Raw genomic sequence first — 20,738 nt, 5'->3', positions numbered from 1 at the left:
TTTAAAGGTTATTAATAAAGATGAAGTAAATATCCTTTAACGAAGGCACAGGAAACTGGCAGGGAGGATTAAAATAAACCAGAAATGCACGAGCAACCTCCAGATGTCCCAGCGATTTCTCTTCCAGAGGCTGTTTGCCGGCACCACCTGCGATTCCTGCCGCACGCTCGGGAATGGGAATTTCTCCTGCCCTCTGCTGGGCACCAGCGCTCGTGTTTCCCTGCTCAGAGGGGCTGTGGAGCCATAACAGAGCACGACAAAAGCCACCACCTGCTCGAGGAACTGCTCCCCTTGGAGCCCCTGCGTGGAGCCCTCTAACCTCGAGTGTGTAGAAATCTTAACGAGAGTTTTGTATTATTGGAGGCATATGGATGAAATACTCCATTTCCAAACATTCACTTTGCTCCTATCTCCTATACCCCTTCATAGCCAAAGCCACATGTGATAATAGCTTGTTGCATATGTATTTGTATACACCAGGCATCAGCTAAGAAGGAAACAATCATCCCTAAAGATTTACTGCATGTCTGCCTCCAAAAGCCAGGCCTTTCACACTTAAACTCACAAGCAGATTTCTCCTCAGCTGCAGAATTATCAGCTGCAGGGAAGAAGCTCCTTCCTCAGGGCTGTGCGGTGCAAAGCTCACAAGAGCGGCCCTTGCCGCTCCGGGGCGCCTCCAACGCTCCCCAGCCTTTCCTCTGACCCCAGATTCTTCCAAGCCACTTACGTTAAAACTCCACCTATTGCAACGCAAGATAATCTTCTTTGCTGGGAGCATTTTTACTGTAAATATTTTTTTCTGCTCCTAAATTAGCAACCATTCCATGGCTTCACTGCTGTATTTCGGAAGATACAGAGATAGCTACAGAAGCTGCCTGGCTGGTTATGTCACACAAAAACAACTGCCATGGGACATCCTCCTGCTGAGGAATGTGGCACCTACAAGTGCAGAGGAATTTTTGCCCTTCAAGCCCTGAATGCCCCAAAGTCTAGCCTACTAAAGGGGCAATAAACTGCCAAGTTAGAAATAGGAAGCGCAAGCAACTTCAATGGGGAAGAAAAAAAGGATATAAAAATCATGTTCAGGTGGGATTTAATTGCCTGACAGATTTTTTTATAGCACAAAAATCAGCTCGAAGAGTGATATGTTAACTAGTGTGCTGTAAAACAATGGCCAGAGGCAAATTTTAGACAAATTCCAGGGCCAACTTTGTACTAAACTGTGGCTAATAGCATTTGATTGCAAATAATATAATCCATATGCTGAAGTGTGCTCTCCATGGGCTGATACAAGGGATGGAGAAATACTGATCTGTGCAGAGAATAAGGCCCAGTTGCTCTGCCTGAGGAACAGGAAGTTTAAGGGAAGAACATTCAGACTTTAAGATTGTTAATTCTTGAATTAACTGATCAGTTGAGGCAAACCTTAGGGATACATCCAGGCTGGGTTTATTGCTCCACACGGAATCAGGCAGGAAACGCACACAATGAGAGGGATGGTATCTATATACTGGCATTTTACTGGTCAGCCTCAGAACATTTCATTTATCCCCCACAAGGAACTGTTTGCATGTTGAGTTATTTACTATGTTTACATCCATTCCCAAAGAAGACATGTCCTGCCTTAAGAACCCAAGCTAGAAAGCATTTTACCACAAGCGGAAGCAGCACTGAGCACAATCCTCAAACAAAGGGGACCTGCAAGGACGAGAGAAGAGAGCACAATGGGAATCAGCCTGAGAAAAAAGACCTTTTTTTCGCACAATGCCAGAGAGCAGGCCAAAACACACCCCCGAGCTTCAAAGGCCTGACACAAAGGACAACTGCTTCACTGTGCATTGCTCTTCTCCCAGGCAGGAGCCCTTCAAGGAATCTATCACGACCATCACATACTACCAAGCAATGGGGCGGAATAGTGTTGTGGTCCAAACGGATGCGCTCCATAAACAGGGCCGCTCCCCAGGCTGCCTCCCTGGCTCCTCGCTCGGGATGTCTGCAGTCACCTGCCTTATTCCAATTGCCCGAATTCTCAATTCCCTTTTCACGTGAAATTACTCCAACAGTTTCCCTAAGAAAGAGGTTGTCTGTACTGTGAGAGATGAGTGGAAAATGAAGATACCACAACACCACACTGAGTGGGCACTAATCTAGACTGCAGCAGAATTAAATGGACCAGAGTTAGCACAGCTGCTACAGACAGCCCTTTTCAAGAGGTGTCTGAATCATTAGCAGCTAATCCCACATCTCTGTTACATTCCCTACCATATGTTGGGGATAATCTGAGCAAGCCACAGGGATTTTCATCTCAAATGCTAACAAATCTGCTCCATAGAGCTTATGTCACTCATTAGGTAATTCCTCTCAGCTCTTTCCATGCCTTATGGCTATTGTTTAATAGCATCAAAAGTCATTGCTCCTGCAACCTAGGGGGTAATGACTGACAATTTCTTCAAACCACCCGAGAGAAAAACAAACAAACAAAAAAAACACCTCTCTTGCCAAGAGTCAGTGTGCAATTTACCCCTTAGATAAGCTCACATTTAGTCTGGAGTGCATTTGGCAGCAAAGCAGGATTCTTGCCCTTTGCCACTGGAAGGGGAATCAGAGCAGTACTGGCAGAATAGTAACAGTTACAACAAAAATACTAAATATTTTGCACAAGGATGTCCAGCATCTCACTCCAGCTTCATCCTTTTCAAGCCTAGCACAGTGCCTAGCAAGGTGTTACCATGCCAAGTTTTCTAACAGTTTTGCTAGTTATTCCAACCTGAGCAGCAACTCATGAACACAGTGGGAACGGGGAACAGTTGCCAGCAAGAGCTGCTGGTCTTTTCACTCCATGTTTCCAGACTTCCAGGTGAAAGACAACAGTGGGCTTGAGCAAACCGAGGCTGCAGGTTGCTATGGGGTTTTAGGGGCCCCATCTCCCATGAGTGCCCAGAGAAGCACCCCAGCTGCTTCCGCGCTCCCGCAGCGGCCACCAGCTATGCCGAGCGGTCCAACTGCTGCGGGGGTTTTACCTCCTCTTCCTTCCCACCCCGTCACTGCAAAACAAATTTCAGCTGGTCAGGTGGAAAAGATGGTTCGAGATGAAAAGAGGATTCGCTGGCTTGATTTGCCTATCACTGCTGGATAAAGTGGATATATGTCACTTTGGTGGCACAGCTGCATCATCCCTGGCTTCCCAGTCTCCAGTAACTTTTCCAGACTAAAATAGCAGCTCTTTTGCTTGATTTTTAGTTGCTGAAGAGCAGCAGTAAACCACGTAAGTATCATGTAAAATGATCTTTTTCTAAGCATGTGCTTATTGTGCTCAGAAGAAGTGGATTTAATTACAAACAACTGGAAGTTTTTAACAGTCCAGATTACCCCCTACTCCCTTTCTAAAAGTAAGGTTTGGCAGCAGGGTTCCAATGCAAGTCTTCTAAGTATTTCCTTGGAAAGACTTTACACTTGGTCCCAGGCAAGAAGTCAAAATCAACATTTAAGAAGCATGCCCTGCATAATTTCCAGGATTCAGCAGCATTAAGGTATACTTATGGAGGCCAGGAAGAGAACTGCTTTTTGTGCCGTTGGACTTGGTGCATAAAGCTGGTCTTCAGACAAGGAAGTTTATATTCCAAATAATATTTTTAACTACATGCGGTCAAGAGTATAACTTAACAGGCCTTTCCTCATCCCCCTCCCAAAATAAGCCTAATTCAGAAATATCCCTTTGCAATATTAATTTTTTGCTTAAACCTCGACTGGAAGCAACAGATTCTCAAACCATCCAAACAAGAATTATTAGATGGCAGAGAAGGTTTTAAATAACTTTTTATTAAACTCCCCTATACAGTAAAACTACAGTGTGGGGCAGATCAGCGATGCTGGCTGATTCTGTGCTGGAGAGGATTCAGAGGATTTCCTATGTATCACTGTGCCTTGGCCCAACTGAGGGCAGCAATGCCAACGAGTGCCCTTACTCAAACACTCCCAGCCAGCTCAGAAAGGGGACGGCTGACTCTGCCCTTACTCACATGAATAATCCCTTTGAAATCGCTGCTTTTCAGTTTGTGAGACTGAAACTCTTACTTTGAGTCAAAGCCCAAGAAAGAAATTTCACTGATTCTATTTGTTAATGAAATGGGCCTTGGCAAATTGCTTCCGACTTTTCGGTAGCATCACACATCACTGCAGATTTTGTTTTGGGGAAACAGACTAGAAAGTGTTTCCTTGTAAACATTTGGTTTTAAAAACAAATAAATATCCTTCCAAAATACCTACAAATCAAATCCCACATTGCGCACTACCTAAAAACATGAAGTAAAAAAGATAAGTGACCAAAACTTTGGAAGCTGAAAGAAATTAGAAAAATAAAGAATATGAGCATGAGAGAAATAAAGAGTATGAGCTATGTTAAGGAATTAGATTTGAAAGAGAAAAGACCTTTCAGTGCTTGAAGTCTAAAAGATATTTGCCTTATGTTTTTCAGTCGCCAGGGAAAACTCAGGCCTTAAATCACAAGTTTCCTGTGTGAAGAGAAGGCAAAGAAAAGCATTGCCAGAGTACTTTATGCAGTGTTTTTCTCCCATACACAGAGTTAAAACTGGTATTTATAAAAATAAACAAACAACATCTGAATGCAGATTTGCAGATCTGTTTGTGCTTCCTCGTTGGTGGCTTTGTTTCCCTCTCTTGAAAAGTCCAAGTCCCACAAATCTCCCACCACTCCAAGGAATCTCCCAGCTAACCCGAGATCCTGAGAACTGATATCTGTAACATACGCAACCAAGAAAAACGCAAAAAAATCCCCCAAACCAACAAACAAAACCAGCCCGCAAACTAAAACTTTTGCCTTGCGGGGGTGGGGAGGGGAAGAGGAAGATGCTGCCGTGTGCTGGTACATGACGAGATTTGCACGGAGCGAGAGGCCAGGCCCTCCGGAGCGCTCGTCATTTCCGCAGCGGGCTCTGAGCACCCGAGCTGGGTGACAGGCACAGCAGGACCCGCTGCTCCGCTCACCCGGGGGGACGCAGCGGCTCCCAGGGGTGCTGCCCCAGGGCCGTCTCGTTCCATAATACCTTGGGGACGGACACGTGAGAGCTGCTGGCTCCCACGACCGCCTCTGTGCCCCGTGGGCTCAGAATGGTTTGTAGGCTCCAACAAGGAGACAGCAGCGTTCACAATCTGAATGAAACTAAAGAGTGCAAAAGTAGTTGTTCGTGTCCCTGTCAAATCAACCTAAGCAAAATCACAGAGTCAGAAAGGGCTGTCTTGCTTTGATGTCTGAGACTTGTTATCTTTCCTGGTTATCTTCTGCTCACCATATTCTCCTCACAGAAGGAAGCGAGACTTTCTGAATGCAGGCAGATTTAGACCGAGGCAGCTTTAAGCTTTCCATTGAAATTAAAGCTCATGGCACTTCTTCCTTCCTCAGCTAACAGGTGAGTCGTGCTGCTGCACTGCAACCCCTCTCATCACGCAAGGCATCAGCGGAGGACGGGCATCACCCTTCAGTTCATGCTAAACAGAGGATGTCAGCAGGGAGGATCCTGGAAGACAGCCTGATCCCTGCGATACTCCTCTCTGTCAAGCCCAAAATAGCAACTACTTCCAGTAACAGCAAAGAAGGCATTCTGAAGTATTTTTAATTTGCACTGATGAGAAAGCAGAGCAGAGCTCACCACAAACACATGGTGCTACTCGGTGATGAAAAGCTTTACAAATTTCTTAGAAACAGCAGAGCGGGAGCCTCGACTTACAGCGTAGGCATGACCCAAAAGGAACTGCAGCAAGTCAGCAGGGCACTTCCTCTGCATCCGAGCACTAGCAAAGTGTCCCTGGAACACCAGAATTATTGTGCTACATTGAGCAGAAGATGGTATACAGCCACATGATTCTTCAAATGCACATGCATCAGTAAAGCAATCATTTTTAAAATAATCCGGAAGAGAGATCTTTAAACTCTGCACAGTTTAGACAAAACTTCTGCTAAATGGTCAGTAGTAGCCAGTGAGAAAAATAGAAAGGATCATTTGGAACTTGAATATTATAACTTATATATAATACATGTGGATACACATATATACACATTTATACAACATGTGTAATAAAAGGTCTCAAAATCGCAAAAATAGAAAGTGTTAAGAGGAAACAAAGTGATATGTACAGACTCTCCTTAAAAATGGTTGCTTCATTTCCCTCGTGAGTAAACAGCACCAGATAAGAGGCATACACAATATAGGACAGGGATTCAAGTTTTCACCTTCCAATTCTCTACAAGGGAAGAGCCAGGAAATGTTGCATTAAGAACAGCAGCAATGGCATGATGCTGATAACATAAGAGTTTCACATGCAGTTACCTGCAGAACTCTGCCTTGTGTCTCCACAAACGTAGTGGGATTTCAGAAGTGACCGCACGTGCTCCTGCGTGGTAATGTCTCTGAAATTTGTAATCCAGTGCTTTTAAATTTCAGTTTTCCTGCCTTCTGGTGTACACAGAATCTTTCCACAACCTTTTGTTCCTGCAACTTGGCATATCAAAACTTTTTATCAGTAGCAAGATCATGGTCAGAATTGTTAATTAATAATGTGAATTTCTTATTAAGGAAATTTAAAACAACTGAAAAAAATCATTTTCCTTTCTAGCCAATTCAATGCAGAAAATTTCACGAAATAAGTTCCTCTGGGCCCAGATGACAGCACAGGCACCTGTATGGATCCGTGCCATCTCGGGGGTAGAGGTGGACAGAGCTCAGGGACCTCCTGTCTGTGTCTGTGGGTCTTTGGCTGCTGCTGACTGCTCCGCACGCGGCCAGGACGCACAGGCCAAGGGCAGTGACACAAGAGGGACCCCACGGGCACACATGGTGATCCTCACAGCCACACGTCGTGAGCCCACCACAGGCCTGACAAGCTGCAGCTGTCACAGCCATTACCTGCTCTTGGGTTTTCCTCGCTTCGAGCATTAATGCAACAGCCCCGTCCACTCCAACAGCTGGACACACGCTAGGCCTTAGGCAACACTCTCCTGCTTCCTCCTCATTGCAGCTGAATGGAGGCTGGCATGGAAACCACCTTCTGCAAGGTGACAGGGACAGTTTATACTTCAGGGTCATCTTCCTGCTGCCCTGGCTACCCCATACACAGTGCTGAACAGCCAACGCGAGCAGCACAAGAGCACTGGGGCCTTTCGAGCTCCGTTGCTAACGCAGCCTGTGTTTCAGTGCTCAATAGCAGCACTTGGTCGAGATAACCATGATCTTCAGGACCAAATGAATGCTCCCAAACTGGGAGACTTTGGTTGCAAACGCAGTATTTTTCAGGCTAGTGTTTCCATAACTTCATGCTAAGGAAAACTGGTAGGCACAGATCTGAGAACAGCTCCTGAAGCAGTAGGTGTACAGATAGAAAGGTAAGGAACAGATTTCCATGCAGGACAGCTCGTGGCAGGAGGGAATGAATGTAACAGAAGCCCATAAAGCTCTACAGTCAGGGCTTTAGTCACATTTGAAATCATGCTTTAAAATGAAAGCATCTTCCACGAAAATTCACATAAAAATATTTTTCCAGTCACACTGGCAAAGTTCCACTTTGCAAATAAATCACCTTCAGTTCACTGGGGAAGTTGCAGTGGGTATTTTATAGTTCCCACAGTTCTTTCCCACTAGAATTGTGATAAATACCATCCCTGCGCAGCTCATTCACGCATGGGACGGGCAAGGGGCTGGGCTCTCTATTCATTTGTTTTTCCATTGAACCCGATATACTTCCTTGCGGTCAAAGTCATTAAGTTGAACGAGCATTGCTGTACAAACAAACTTGCATGAAGCCGCGCTTGGGTGGAAGTTTGCAGCTTTGGTTCCTGAAAATTGTGCTGAACACACTGACAGCCTAGGGCCACTGACAGAGTGGGCAAATGAATTAGTTTGGCTGGTATTTATTGTGTTTTCTGTGATTCTTACATGCCAATCCTTCCTTGTGAGTATGTTTCATCATGCTGGGGTAGGAGGATAGGAGAAGAAATAGTCAGTCAGTGGGAAGAACACCTGCCAAACTCTTCATTCGGTTTGGAATTAGAAAAGTTAATTGGATTCTTTCAGCAAGTTCAGCATTTTCCCATCTTCCAACATGCTGCAGCAGAGAGGGGAGAAGTGGCTAAACAGAATAAGGCTGTGGATTGTTTCTTATTAGGAACCCGTCCCTCTTCAGCATCCACTTCCTCCACTTGGCAAAATAAATGGCAGCAATTTGTGACATCTGTTTAACACCCTCCAACCCACCTCACTGTTCCTCAATGCAGGGAATATTCGTTGGCATTTTCTTTGGTGACGTGCAAATCTTAAAAACGCTGCTTAGACAGACATGCAGGTTTTCTTTGTAGGAGGAACATATTAGAGGAAGTAAAAAACTGAATTTGTTCTATTTATAAAATATACACTGGCTCATTTCACACACCAGGGAAACAATGAGAACAAGTCATTGAGTTCAAATTTTCTTCTTAAGACACATCTTTCAGGCCTAAATATCTAAAAAATACGAATTTATATTCCTGCTATAACTGGATTTTCACAAGCAAGAATCTGGAATTATCCTCATTTCAAGAGATTGCCAAGCTTCTTATTCTAGCTTTTCTCTCTTTTTTTTTGTTTTTAAAAAAGAGCAATTAGAAGAAAAGTCAATTAAATCATGCATATTTGTGAGCAAATACAATCCCAAATCAAAGGTGACAGGGAAGAACTGTATGTAAACAGAAGCAACTTTGCACTTCATGGTTTTTTGTCAATGAATGCCAGTGCACCTTAGGAAGGTGTGTGGATATCAGCAGCATTCCTAAAAGGGACACTAAAAAACTACTTATTTCTGTGGAGGCAACTACAGGTTCTTATCAAGACACATCACTGGCTAGACGCCTGCATGGAAAGCTGGAAGCTGAAGTATTGTCCACATGAAACTGTTCAAAAGGAGCCAGCACTGCAAAGCCAGCGCCTGTGCAGAGGTGCCCCATGTTTCCCCACGTGAAGCTCTTATGTACATAAAAGCTTGCTAGTCCAAATACCATCAAGTCCACTCCACCCTTTAGTTTCAAGTGTTGCAGCCAGGATGGATGTGCCAGTACCCAACTCGCCTGACACAAGGTCTTACCTTGCAGAGCAATATGTTAAATAAATGAATTAATTACTTACGAGGGCCACTCAGAGGGACCCTTCTCCTCCAAAGGAGGAAACAGCTCATGATTTCTTAAGTAGCCTCCTAAGGAAGCACCATAAAAGGAGAACACTAGAACTGCCAGTTCATATCATGATTTTAGTAATAACACTTCAAGCACAAATGTTAAAAATGAAAACACAGCAGTCACATATACTTTTAGATGGCATTGTACAGAGACAGATGCTTAATGTTTAAAAGCAGAAGGGACTATTAGGAAGTAGGAACTTGCAGAGATTGGTGTGGGTGGAGATGTGTGATGTATATGGAAGACAGATACAGATCAAAATATGTTTCAAGTAAAAAAAAAAAAAAGAAAAAAGTACTTGAATGCAAATTTTAAATCTGCATAGGCAGACTCCCATCAGTTTTATCAGCAGCTACTGAAGAAGAGCACAAGTTAAAATCAGACCTTCAGCAATTTTATGTGGGGGAAGGAGAAAGAGAGGAGTTAATTGTGCTCCTAAGCATGCGTCCTGCCCAGTGGTATTGCATGGAGCCAGAGAACACGGTATCGCTGCGGAAACATGCCCCAAACTACTATGATATAGCCTAGAAAAAAAAAAAAGTCAAATCAAAATGCCTTGGCCAGAATTACAGGCAATTTCTTAATTCACAGCCAAATCCTGGTTAAACCAAAATCTACATGCCATGAAAAAGTCCGTGTCCAAATACCATAGTAAAATATTGCCAACTTCTCATCTGAGGGGCTTTAGTCTGCAGCTCCAGTGCTCAAGAAGACTCACAATAAGCATACACTGCACTAGTTGCTCTCTGTAGGTCTTGGCAGCCAGACTCCCAGATGAAGCATGTTCAGAAAAGGCATTAGGATGGTGAAAGGCATTTTTCAGAGAACATCTCTAGCCACAGCACCAACCATTGACACCCTCTGCAGTGCTACTGGCAGAGTAACAGACTGACACACACACAAGCCTCCTAGTTCTTTATCCGGCCACCCGGATGCTGCAGAATGCCCTGCTCCCATTGAGATCCAACCTGCACGGACACTCCGCAGTTCCAGAATAGCCAAAGGGAAAGGTTTGTGGCTCGCAAATCAGGTCTTCTTTTCACCTTCTTCACAGCTGCTAGGAGCAAGCAGGTCTCAGTCACACCAAAGGAGCAGAAATCTCTGCCCAATAAAGATGATTTGGCCCCTTTTACCTTATCTCATATGACCCACTAAAGAGCAGTTCAAAGTTCAAAGGAATGACAAGGTCACCTGAGAAACCTGTGATGTTGGCAAGATCCCCCCTCTGGAGAAGGCTGAGAACAAGGGTGAAAAAATTTGCAGTAACAACATGCATGACTATGTGGTTGTAGTATCTAGACTCAAGGTGGAATGTCACTTTACATTTCCATTTTGGATCTTTCTAATGCCACCTTCACAAGGAAACTGCATTAACAGCAAGGCTCTAATAGTGAATTATTAGTTTCTTCTAATAGAAGAGTATCTAACTGCTTGTTGTTTATAACAGAAATTAATAGTTTCTTCTAATAGCAGAAACTGGGTAGAGCTGAGGCATAAAAACTAGAGCTTTCACTGCATAAGGCTACTCCCCGAACTCCGACTGTAGAGTTTTGTCCATCACCAGGGAAGAAAACAAATTGTTCCTCTAGTCCAGATATTTTACACCTTCAGACACCTGCCAGTCCAACCTGAACTGCCCAAGACCTCTCTTTTGGGCAGCACACAAACACAGCTCTAATCTGTATGTTAAATTCTGAGAAACTGGGGAGAGTTAGAATGACACTTTTGTAGGCAATTCCAAAGACTTCACAAGTGCCTCACGAATCAGACAAAAGGAGCCTGCTTGTATTTTATTACAGCGTAAAGTTTGCACTATAAATAATACTAAGGCACTTGATCTCCTCTCTATTCTTTTCCTGATCCTCTTTGTTTTATTTTCAGAATACTAGATTTTTCTCTTTTAGGAGGCAACAGTTCAGGCTCTGGCCTCCCTTCTGATTTTCTCCCTGCTGGTGCTTTTCACCAGATACACTGTACTCCTAGCCATGACACTGCCAGGTCTACATAAACCCTGGCACAAAGAATGGAACATTTAGGATGTTCTACTGCAGAGAAGAAGTACCTCTTGCACAGGAGCAATTAAGAAAATCTGTCTGCCCTGAAAATAGATGGTACCAATGAAGCATATGGATTAAAAGCTCATGCCAGTCCTGTTGCACCTAAGCCAACTAAATTCAGAGCACATCAAACCAGTCAATAGTTAAAATTGCACAGCCCAGGACCGAGGGGCACCATCTAACCAATTGTGCAGTCTGCAGATAATTTTATGGTAATTGGCGATTATAAACACAGATTTCCTCAATTTTGGATTCCCTTTCTTTATTAAGTCAGCCTTCCTCTCAGGTCAGGTCAGAATATGGGAATTCTCTTCCTCTTTTTCTTTTCCCATCCCAAAAGAAAAACTCTACAGGACTCCACTACCCTGTAACACACTTGTGATTCCAGTCGACTTGTCTACTGGGTGACTCTCAACTTCGTTTTGGTGGGGGGAGCAGGAAGGAAGCGGTGGTTTCACTCAGATACAGCCAACTAGTCTGTCACGGGAAACTCTTCACGGTGCTGGTAGGGGCAAGAGAAGCGTGGGTGAGCATCAGCCATCTGCCTTTGGAATAAAAGGGATGGGACAGACTCAGCTAACAAAAATAGCCAAAATGAGAGCATGGTTAGAGGAGAGACCAAGCTGAACATGAGAGTTACAAAGCACACCCACAAATCTCCGATTAACCCCTTAAACGGGGTCCCAACTCATTTATGTAGCCCCTATAGGGTGATGAGCTTTATCCTATCAGGCATTTTAGGAGTAAATATGTGAGACTGCTTCTTACATAGATGCTGAGGAAGGGGAAGGACGCTCCCATCAGCACGGCTGTTATTGGTGCTAGAGATCAACGAATCCCCTAGACTCCATAGCTCCTTCCCCACTAAAAACAAAGATCTGTGCTTACACATACCCAGCGCTGCCCTAAAGCACTAACTCTAACTGCAAAAGCAGTCACTCTGCAGTGGGCACCTCTATACAGAAAGCGTCCTCCTAATAACAATACCTTAGCAGCCCTTCATCACTGCACTTCCACAGCACTACTACAGTAGGTTTCCTGACACTTTCCACTGCCAGACCTTGTTTAAAGCAACTCTAGCTTTGCCAAACTTTAAATATGCTGGCTGAAGCTTTCCATGCCTCATGTTTCCCTTACACTAATGATTTTCTGGGTACATCGAATTGGTATGAGAAACAAGTCAATGTCAGGAGCCCTCCTGAACAAGACAAGAGTGTTAGTACCTTGCTTGTATGCCTTCTATTGTTCCTATCCACACTTCAAAAACTCATAGGAACTATTTAACCAAGTCTAAAGAACCGAGGTGCCAGGGCACAAGACACTATAACAGTCTCGGGTTTAGCAAATATTCACCAACATGCAGTTGCATCAGAAGTCCTGGGGCTAGCATTACCCCCGTATACTGGATAAAGCCTTGTTAAAGCTTGGCAGTTTGTAAAGCTTTCCAAGTATTTTTGTTCAAGGTGAACATGCTCCAGATGATACCTGCTTACCAGCTGAACAGGCACCACTTCATGCCATAGAGCTCGCTCTGTATACGGTGGTGGGAACCATGTATGACTTGTCTTGCAGAGGCTCTTATGGTAAAGAAAGGCCTATAATTAGGATACCACCTCCTGGTGTCCATAGTGGGGTCATCATGTCTGCAGTGGAAAGTCCTGGGCAGATGGAGACCACAGTTTTCTTGTGGCATCCAGCAATTACTGGGAAACATACTGGAAAAAATTGCAGCCCCTTCACCACTAATGACAGTCCATCTGGGTAACAATCGTGCTGCTCAGAGCCACTAGCTCCATGTGCAGGAGCCCAGGTTGTTCAGCACAGCAGCCTGCTACAAGATACAAGCTGGTTACGTGATACTGGCCTCACAAGCACACCCTATGGCAGGGTACAGGATTTGCCTCCCTGCTCCCCCATTTCTGCTTTCCTTAAGGAGAAAATAAACACAAACTTGGCAGAAGATTAAGTTTTGAAAAACCTGCTCTCAAGCACTACAAGAGGCCAGAATAAAGGTGCCCTCTAGAGTTTTAATCCATTCTTTTGCACATCTGTCTTTCACACAATTTTCCAATACAGATCATATGCTTCTTTCTAGGGCTCGTGCCTTCTTTAGCTCACAATATAGTGGGAGCAAGAAACAGATCAGATCTGTTAAATGAATGAAACTATTGTCCACAGGGACAGAGGTCCCATGAAATGCAATTTCTTCATTTTCTTAAGCATACGCTTATTTTCAACAGGGTGTCTTCCTCAGCTTCCTTACCTCCCTCCAGCTCACAAGACAAGCTGGGTAGTCTCAGGATAACGGCTTTGCTGTAAGCACAAAGCAAACAAGGTTGGGGATCTCAGCAATAGGAAGCAGAATCTTCTGATCTATGCCTAAAAGCTGCCCTAGAGGACTAGATTACCTTCTTTCTGTCACAGAGCGACTTTGGCAGAGTAGACAAAACTGAATTTCCATAATTAGCACCAGTCTACGCTTCTTGCTTCCCGGACTGCACTTAGGGCATCTAAGTGCTCAACATTTGCTCAACTTGCAGAAGTGCTGAGTGTTCAGAAACACGGCTGCAGACCATGCCCTGAGCACATGAAGTGCTAAAAAAGGCTGAGTACTACAGAAAAAGATTAGCATTAGGCAAGAATCAGACATTTAAGAGCAGTGATCACTTTGGACAATTCTAGCTTTAGTCTTCCTGCGGTAGCGTTTCCTCTGCAGCATCTATAAGAGGGAGAGTGACAGCACCTCATTTTGCAGCAGGGCTGTTCAGATCCATTCAGTGACATTTGGAAACATTCAGCCACTACAGTGATCAGAGCTACAGAAAAGCCCATGAGGAGTTCAACAGTTCTTCATTCAGCACAGGGTATGGATGGTGTGTCGTAAATAGGGCATGGGGTGACACATTGTATGAGGAGGATAAGAATATTGAATAGCCACTCATTCACTGGACAACATCCATCTTGTGCACTGAATGAAGTAGAAGCCTTGTGGAAAAAAATACAATGTAAACCACACAAGATGATCTTTAATTATATGGTATTTAGGGGCTTACCATCAGGCACACACACAGAAAGGGTGATTGTGGTTACACAGTCTTCATGCTGATATTGTCTAAGGTTTTTTTTAGAGGATGTTTTTACAAGTATAAATATTCCCATTAGATTTTTTTTTAAAGTAATGCTGGCTAACATTCAGGATGACTGTATAAATTATGTATATAAAGTAATATAAGTTTTCTGTAAACACCCAAGATGACCAGTAAGTATCTTTAAACAAGTATAGCTCTATACAAGATATACACAGAAAATTCCATTTTCTGTAGGAATATACAGGCACAAGTACTTTTTACATGGTACTTGAGAGAATGGAATTGAATAACCTTAGCGTATAGAGATCAGTAAAGGCACCTACAGAAGATCTTGCAATGCATTGCAGTGTGGGGATAGACCAGACCCAAAGTGTCAGCGTAGATTTCTTTAAGAGCCCCAAACCCCCAGAGAAGGGGCACTCGGCATCCTTTGCTGCCCCAAGTCACTGTCCTGTCTGCAGGAGCACGTGAGCCCAGACGCACGCTGAGAACACAGTGAAGCAGCCACAAGCAGAGCATTGTGGGCGCTCACCACTGAGCCCGTAGCTTCACGTCGAAGCAAGACCCCTATTTCTGCCCCTCTTTTTTCCCCAATCCCAATTCATTCTTTGAGAAAAGACTCAGTTGCTACTTTAAATCCAAGACAGACGCCTCTGGGCCCTTCATTTGCTTGTGGGACAATTTTACTTTCCTGAACAATTTGCTTGTCATCTGTAAGTGCGTATCTAGAGTACATCTCTGTACGGAGATGCTCAGCTACAGCAGTCATACCTGCAAATGTATAAAGCACAGTTAAATACACCTGGAGTTTCTTATTCCAGTTTAGAGATAGAAGTTTCACAAAGTAACAGTAAAAGTGGGATACAGGAAAGAAGCAGCAAGGGAAGGAAGCTAACTGGGGAACTGTCCGTCTGTGTAAGGAATAGGGAAATGGGTCTCTTAGGCATCCCGAGATTTACAGGAGGGCCAAAAAGTGACTTCCTGCTATTCAAGTCCAGGCTGAAATATAATAAACCACTGCCAGCATAACACTGACTCATATCCATCAGATTTATAAATCAGTACTTTGACAAAGAATGCTCTCTGTTGGCTTCACCAGAGATCATTTTTAACTGCTAAGCCATATTGTTTAACCCACTCACTGTGAAGTGTTGTATCACAGAACTGTTTTTTTGTATAAATGGCATTTGTTAAAAACGATATTAAAAAAACAGACAACTGAAATGTTTCACATTGCAAATACGGAAAGCTACCAGATTAAGGCCTTATGACATAAGGATTAACATCAAAATTAGCCTTATCATCATTTTATAAGTTGTTTAAACTACAAAGGAAAAAAAGTTCTCACAGTTCATTATTCAGGCACTTATTTACTACAGGAGAGATGTACAAAACACATTAAGAAGTTAAAATGTAAACTACTTAAAATTTAGTCTGCGCTTGAAAGGAAAGCCATGCTCGTGTGATTTGTTATCAATATAATTACAGCAATACAAACGTCACCCCCTTTCTGAAAAAGAACAAAGCACACCTTTATGCCCACTCTACTCCAGCACAACTATCTCCACATCAAAGAGAACATGCTTCTAGAATAAAGACTTTTTACCTTAGTCCTTAAAGGCTTAGATATCTATGTCTGACTTTTTTTTTCCCCTTCACCTAATGCTCCTTAAAAATTCAGCTCCTCAATTACAGACTACAAAAGTGTTACCAAAGAGATTAGGTCCAATTCCTGCCATTTATCACTAGTGGTGCCATTGAGGTTTTAGGTGGTAAGAGGCTCCTGCATCACTCAAACACTTGACAACACTCCCCTTTGCTCCACAGGACCTAGGGCGAGCAGCCCACGTGCGCGGGGTGATCTGTGCTCCACCTGATGCACAAATGCATCGGGAAGACGGAGCGGCAGCACTTCCAAACCCCATGACCTACCTGAAAGCCAGTTCATGGCTTTCCATAGCCACGTGTGCTGGGGTCACACAACACTCAGGTGTGCCGCACCCCGTAACACATAAGCACAGGAGCAGACGCTGCTGTTCCAATGAGCAGACACTGCCTTTCCAACGGGCTCCCTGTCTCCGCCAACCCCAGGAGGAAGCTGTGACCGAGTGCAAGGCCACACCACAGACGGGACCCTCCGCAGCGCGGGCAAGCGACAAGCGGCGACGCGGCAAGCGGTGCTCACACGCAGCAGCGCGAGGCAATGAGGAGCTCGACCAAAGCTAAAACTTCTTGAGTCTTTTGAAGGCGATAGCAACAAAGCTGTGCCACAAATAATGAAATTGGGCTTTCCACCCGCAGAGCGCTCAGGCTGCCTCAACCGCGCATCCTCCTCCTGCAGGATGGATGGGTGAAGGCACCTGGGCGAGGACACGCCGGGCACCGCCGCATGGCTGAAAGCTCCTACCCGGCCAAGCCCGGCTTTGCAGCCGGGGGCTCCGCGCCAACCCGCCCCGATCCGCGGTTCCTCCGCGGCGCGGGCACCGCGCGGCCCCCCGAGTCGCGGCGCCGGCCCCCGCGCGCAGCGGCCGCCCCTCCCGCCCCGCGCGGGAGGCGTCGAGGCGTCGCCGCGCTCTCGCCCGCTCACCGAGCAGCAGCAGCCGGTGCGTCTGCTTGTACTCCCGCTTCTCCGCCTTGAGCGTCTTGTCGATGCTCTTGCTGCGCTTCTTGTCCGCGCGCTCCTTGGCCAGCAGGTCCTGCCGCAGCCGGTGCCGCACCTGCGGGTCGCCGTGCTCCGCGTCCGCCTCGCCGCGGCCGCCGTAGGGCACGGCGGGGCGCGCGGCGGCCAGGCGGGAGCGCAGGCTGTAGCACAGCCCCATGGCGCGGAGGGGCGCGCGCGCTGCCGCCCGCTCTGCCTAGGGCGCCGCGGACATGCCCGGCGCGGGGCTGGGCAGGGCTGGGCGAGGAGGAGGAGGCGGCGGCAGCGCCCGGCGGCCTCTTAAGGCGGCCCCGCTTCGCCGGGCTGCGGAGCACGTTGTCCCCGCCCCGCCGCCGCGCCCCCCGCCGCTCCGCTCCGCGCCGCTCCGCACCGGCCGGCGGCGAGGGCCGCACGTGACGCGGACGTGTTTACCGTATTCTCTGGAAAGCGCAGGCGCTTCCCCGCGCCGGGCCTCGCCTCTGGCCCGCGAAGGGCGGGAAGCCGCGTCCCGCCGCTGCGGGTGGACGCGGCCCCGCATCCCGCCAGGAGCCCGTCCTGCCAGGCCTGGAGCGGCCGCAGAGAGGCGGCGTCCCCGCTGTGCCGAGGGACCCCCCTGGGCCGCGACGCTCTGCGACACCCATGGGCCATGGCGGCCCAAAACAGGCCCCCTTCTCACAGCCCGCACTCCGCTCGCTCTTGTATGCGAGCAATTCCTTGCGTCCTCTGTCCACACTGGCACAAAGCTCACTCTGTTTGACAAACACCACATCTGGTTCCTTAGCGTAAGCTTCAAATTTACTTCCTCAGTTGCCATCATTTCACCTGCCTGGGGGTGACAGTGCTGCCCGTGGTAACGCTATTCCCTGCTCTGGCAGCGCGCTCAGTGCAAGGTGCTGCCAACTTTGTCATCCTTCATTTTATACTCATCTCCGGACAGCTCTGAGCGTTCACTTACAACATGACTAATGGTCTCTAGGGCCTGGCCACACATCCTGCGCTCTGGGCTTGCAGCTTTCCAAACGCCTATCCCGGCTCTAGCATGTCTTCTGCAAATACCCTGTATGGTTATTATTAAAATCTCAGTTTCTCCTGTCAGTGCTCTCTCTCAAGCTGCATATTGTCTATAAATTTCATTTTCAAAATCTTTCAGGGAGTCAGTGCTAGCCAAAGGCTGGAGCTGTTAAGCACTGCAGTGACCCTTTCTTCCCTCTTCGTAAGCACCACCCAGAAGGTTGAGCAGGTCACATCCTATAGCACAAGTCTGGATGTTTCTGCCGCAAGTCAGCAGGACTTCTGTGAGGGGTTTGTAGGAACTGTCCACAGCAGTTACTGTTAATCAGATGAGTTAATCAGCCCACATATTTTTTTCTTCTTTTTTTTTTTTCCTTTTCCCCATCTTTGTTACTCTTGGGACTCAAGATTTAGACCTTTTAGGATGGCCTAAGCTAGACTACTTGACTTTGCACTGAAGGAGGAGTGCTCAGCCACTGGAGTGCAGAGCTCCCCGTCGCCCTGGGCGCCAGGGGGGAACTGGGGCTTCTCCGGGAACCAGCTCTCTGGCATCTGCCTCCCAGATTGTTTCCAGGCACAATCGACGAAGGGGAGTGGGGATGCCAGGAAAAAACGTTCATGAAATGTATTAAAATGATCTGTGAGTTTGGGCTCAAACACAGACAAGAGCAAATGCTTCGCAGTGGGAACATACCCAGAGTGTTTTGCACCTATCCCATAAGAAGACACTGTGTGCTTATGTTCATAATAAGCCCTCATAAGAAGGATATCAGTTATTTCAATGATAAATTTATTTTTATTTGACCCGATTTCAGTGGGGCCCAGTAACAGGACTGGATTCTAACCCACTTGCTCCCATAAGTTATCCTGTGGAAAGTGAGGTTGCTCCTGGAGAAGGACATCACCTGAGAACCTCGGCTTCTTCACATTTGTTGTGTTGCCTACTCAGGGCACCTGATCATTACCCTACTGCTTGGCTGTTACAATTAGTAGGTATACAAATTAAATTATTGCACAGCAAATGAGTTTTCTTTACACAAATCATAAATTTCACAATTCTAACCTTCTGAGAAAGTTGTGTACTGCAGAAATTAGTCTCATAGCATGCTTTAGATGCCCACATGACTCACTTTATGTCTCCGTTGCTGTAATGCCTTTTCCTCCATGACTGAGAGTTTGTTCGTCTGATGAACATACCCCTGAGAATGTAATAAAACAAGCAAATGGAAAGGTCAGGTTAGAGGATTATGAATAAGTTTTCTTTTTCTTCCTGTGTTTTTTGGGAAGCATGAGAACAAGGGTAAGGTTGTCCTTAGAGACAGGACAGTTCTGAGATGTGTGCTATGTTGCAGGGATCTCTGTTCTGCCTGCAAAAGGAATGGGAACACTCGAGTGCTTGTGAAGTAAAACAAGAAGCTGAAAAACCCTAAATGTAAAGGGAGAAGTCAGCAAGCAGCATTCAGCCCATGAATTTATTCTCCTGGCTCTGCAGCGAGATAAACATTTTTCCTGTTTGTGCAGTTCACAATAAGACAAGTTTAGGATCAGCCTCTCTTGTTTTCATAACACACAACACACAAGACTTAAGTATTACCTGTTTCAAGAAATCATAAATGGCACATTCTGGTATATTCCTGGTTACATCCCTGGTGCTTTATAGCTCCAGATTTTCTCTACATCCCCATTAACTGTGTCAGACACTGTTCATCAGCTTCCCAATCGAATTTCTGGGACTTTTTCCGAGCTGAAATTCTGATGGACTTCAGTGACAGCAAGGATAAAGTCATCTATTTCAACTGGATAAAGAGTGCATGGCACGCAGACAGACACAGATTGACAACTTTTGGGAATGTCATGCAATTTGAAAGATAGCAGAGAAAATTACCTCTAAGATCAAACCGTCTTTTACCATTTATGTATATTATTCATCCACAGACGTGGAGAATTTTTACCATGGGACAGATTCAGGTTTAAAGAGCACAGATTAAGTAGGTTTTACAAAACATAGAGTGTGTTTTCAACAGGCACAGGCCATGCCCACAACCATACACACTGTATTTACACTACATCTATGCATGACAAACTGCATGCAGGAGCCTCATGTAATGTGGTCCACTTCTTCCAAACTACCTAAGCAAAAAAGCATACCGCATTTACAAGAAGCAAGCATGCATGTATAGTAAAGTGAGAGCTGAGATAAAAAGTTCTCAATGGTTAAATACTTGATATGAAAATTTCCCTAGTAATTTTTGTAGGAAAATCCAAGAGAGTGCAAAATTTAATAAAAGTCAAATGCCTGAGGAGACATGGCCCATGTAAAGCTCAGCTTCAAGAGGTGTTCTCCACATCAGGAGTATCAGAGCGCTGCCTTAAGCCGCAGGTGGCTGTGGGTGACAAACCCCAAAAAAGGCAGAGTCTGCAGAAATACCATGGCTGTAGAGTCTGCTGCTTTCATGTACATCTCTTCCCTCCTGCTTCTTCCTGAATCCCCCAGCAAGGAAACAGAACTGCTCTCTCTGAGCACAGGGCTCCTGGTATCTCTAGATCTTTAGTCTGTTGCTTCTACCATCTACAACAGGAAAAAAAAAAAAAAAAGTGTAGAGGTTAAAAAGTAGACCAGGCCATCTGGGAATGCGAAGTTTCAAGGAAAAGAGGGAGAGAGGCAATAGCTGAGACTCAGCATTAAAATAAGACACATGGACACACAAGTGAGAGAACTTGGATTG

The 20,738-nt window shown here is 45.6% G+C and overlaps 1 protein-coding gene across 1 annotated transcript in view; it reads right to left on the bottom strand.

Moving 5' to 3' along the window:
- The window catches only part of GNAS (GNAS complex locus), a 145,588-nt gene extending 128,388 nt beyond the window's left edge, over positions 1–17,200 (bottom strand). Inside the window, exon 1 of the mRNA XM_088528919.1 lies at positions 16,951–17,200. Coding sequence (XP_088385045.1) covers positions 16,951–17,182 — 232 coding nt within the window. The 5' untranslated portion in view covers positions 17,183–17,200. The remainder of the gene's footprint in view (positions 1–16,950) is intronic.
- Positions 17,201–20,738: the final 3,538 nt, after the last annotated feature.

Source organism: Tinamus guttatus, unplaced genomic scaffold (genome assembly GCF_059628265.1).
Source record: "Tinamus guttatus ecotype Peru unplaced genomic scaffold, ASM5962826v1 Tinamus_guttatus_pri_ptg000027l, whole genome shotgun sequence".
Taxonomy (NCBI): domain Eukaryota; kingdom Metazoa; phylum Chordata; class Aves; order Tinamiformes; family Tinamidae; genus Tinamus; species Tinamus guttatus.
Note: the sequence above shows the minus strand (reverse complement) of the source record. Positions and strands in the feature narration are given on the sequence as shown.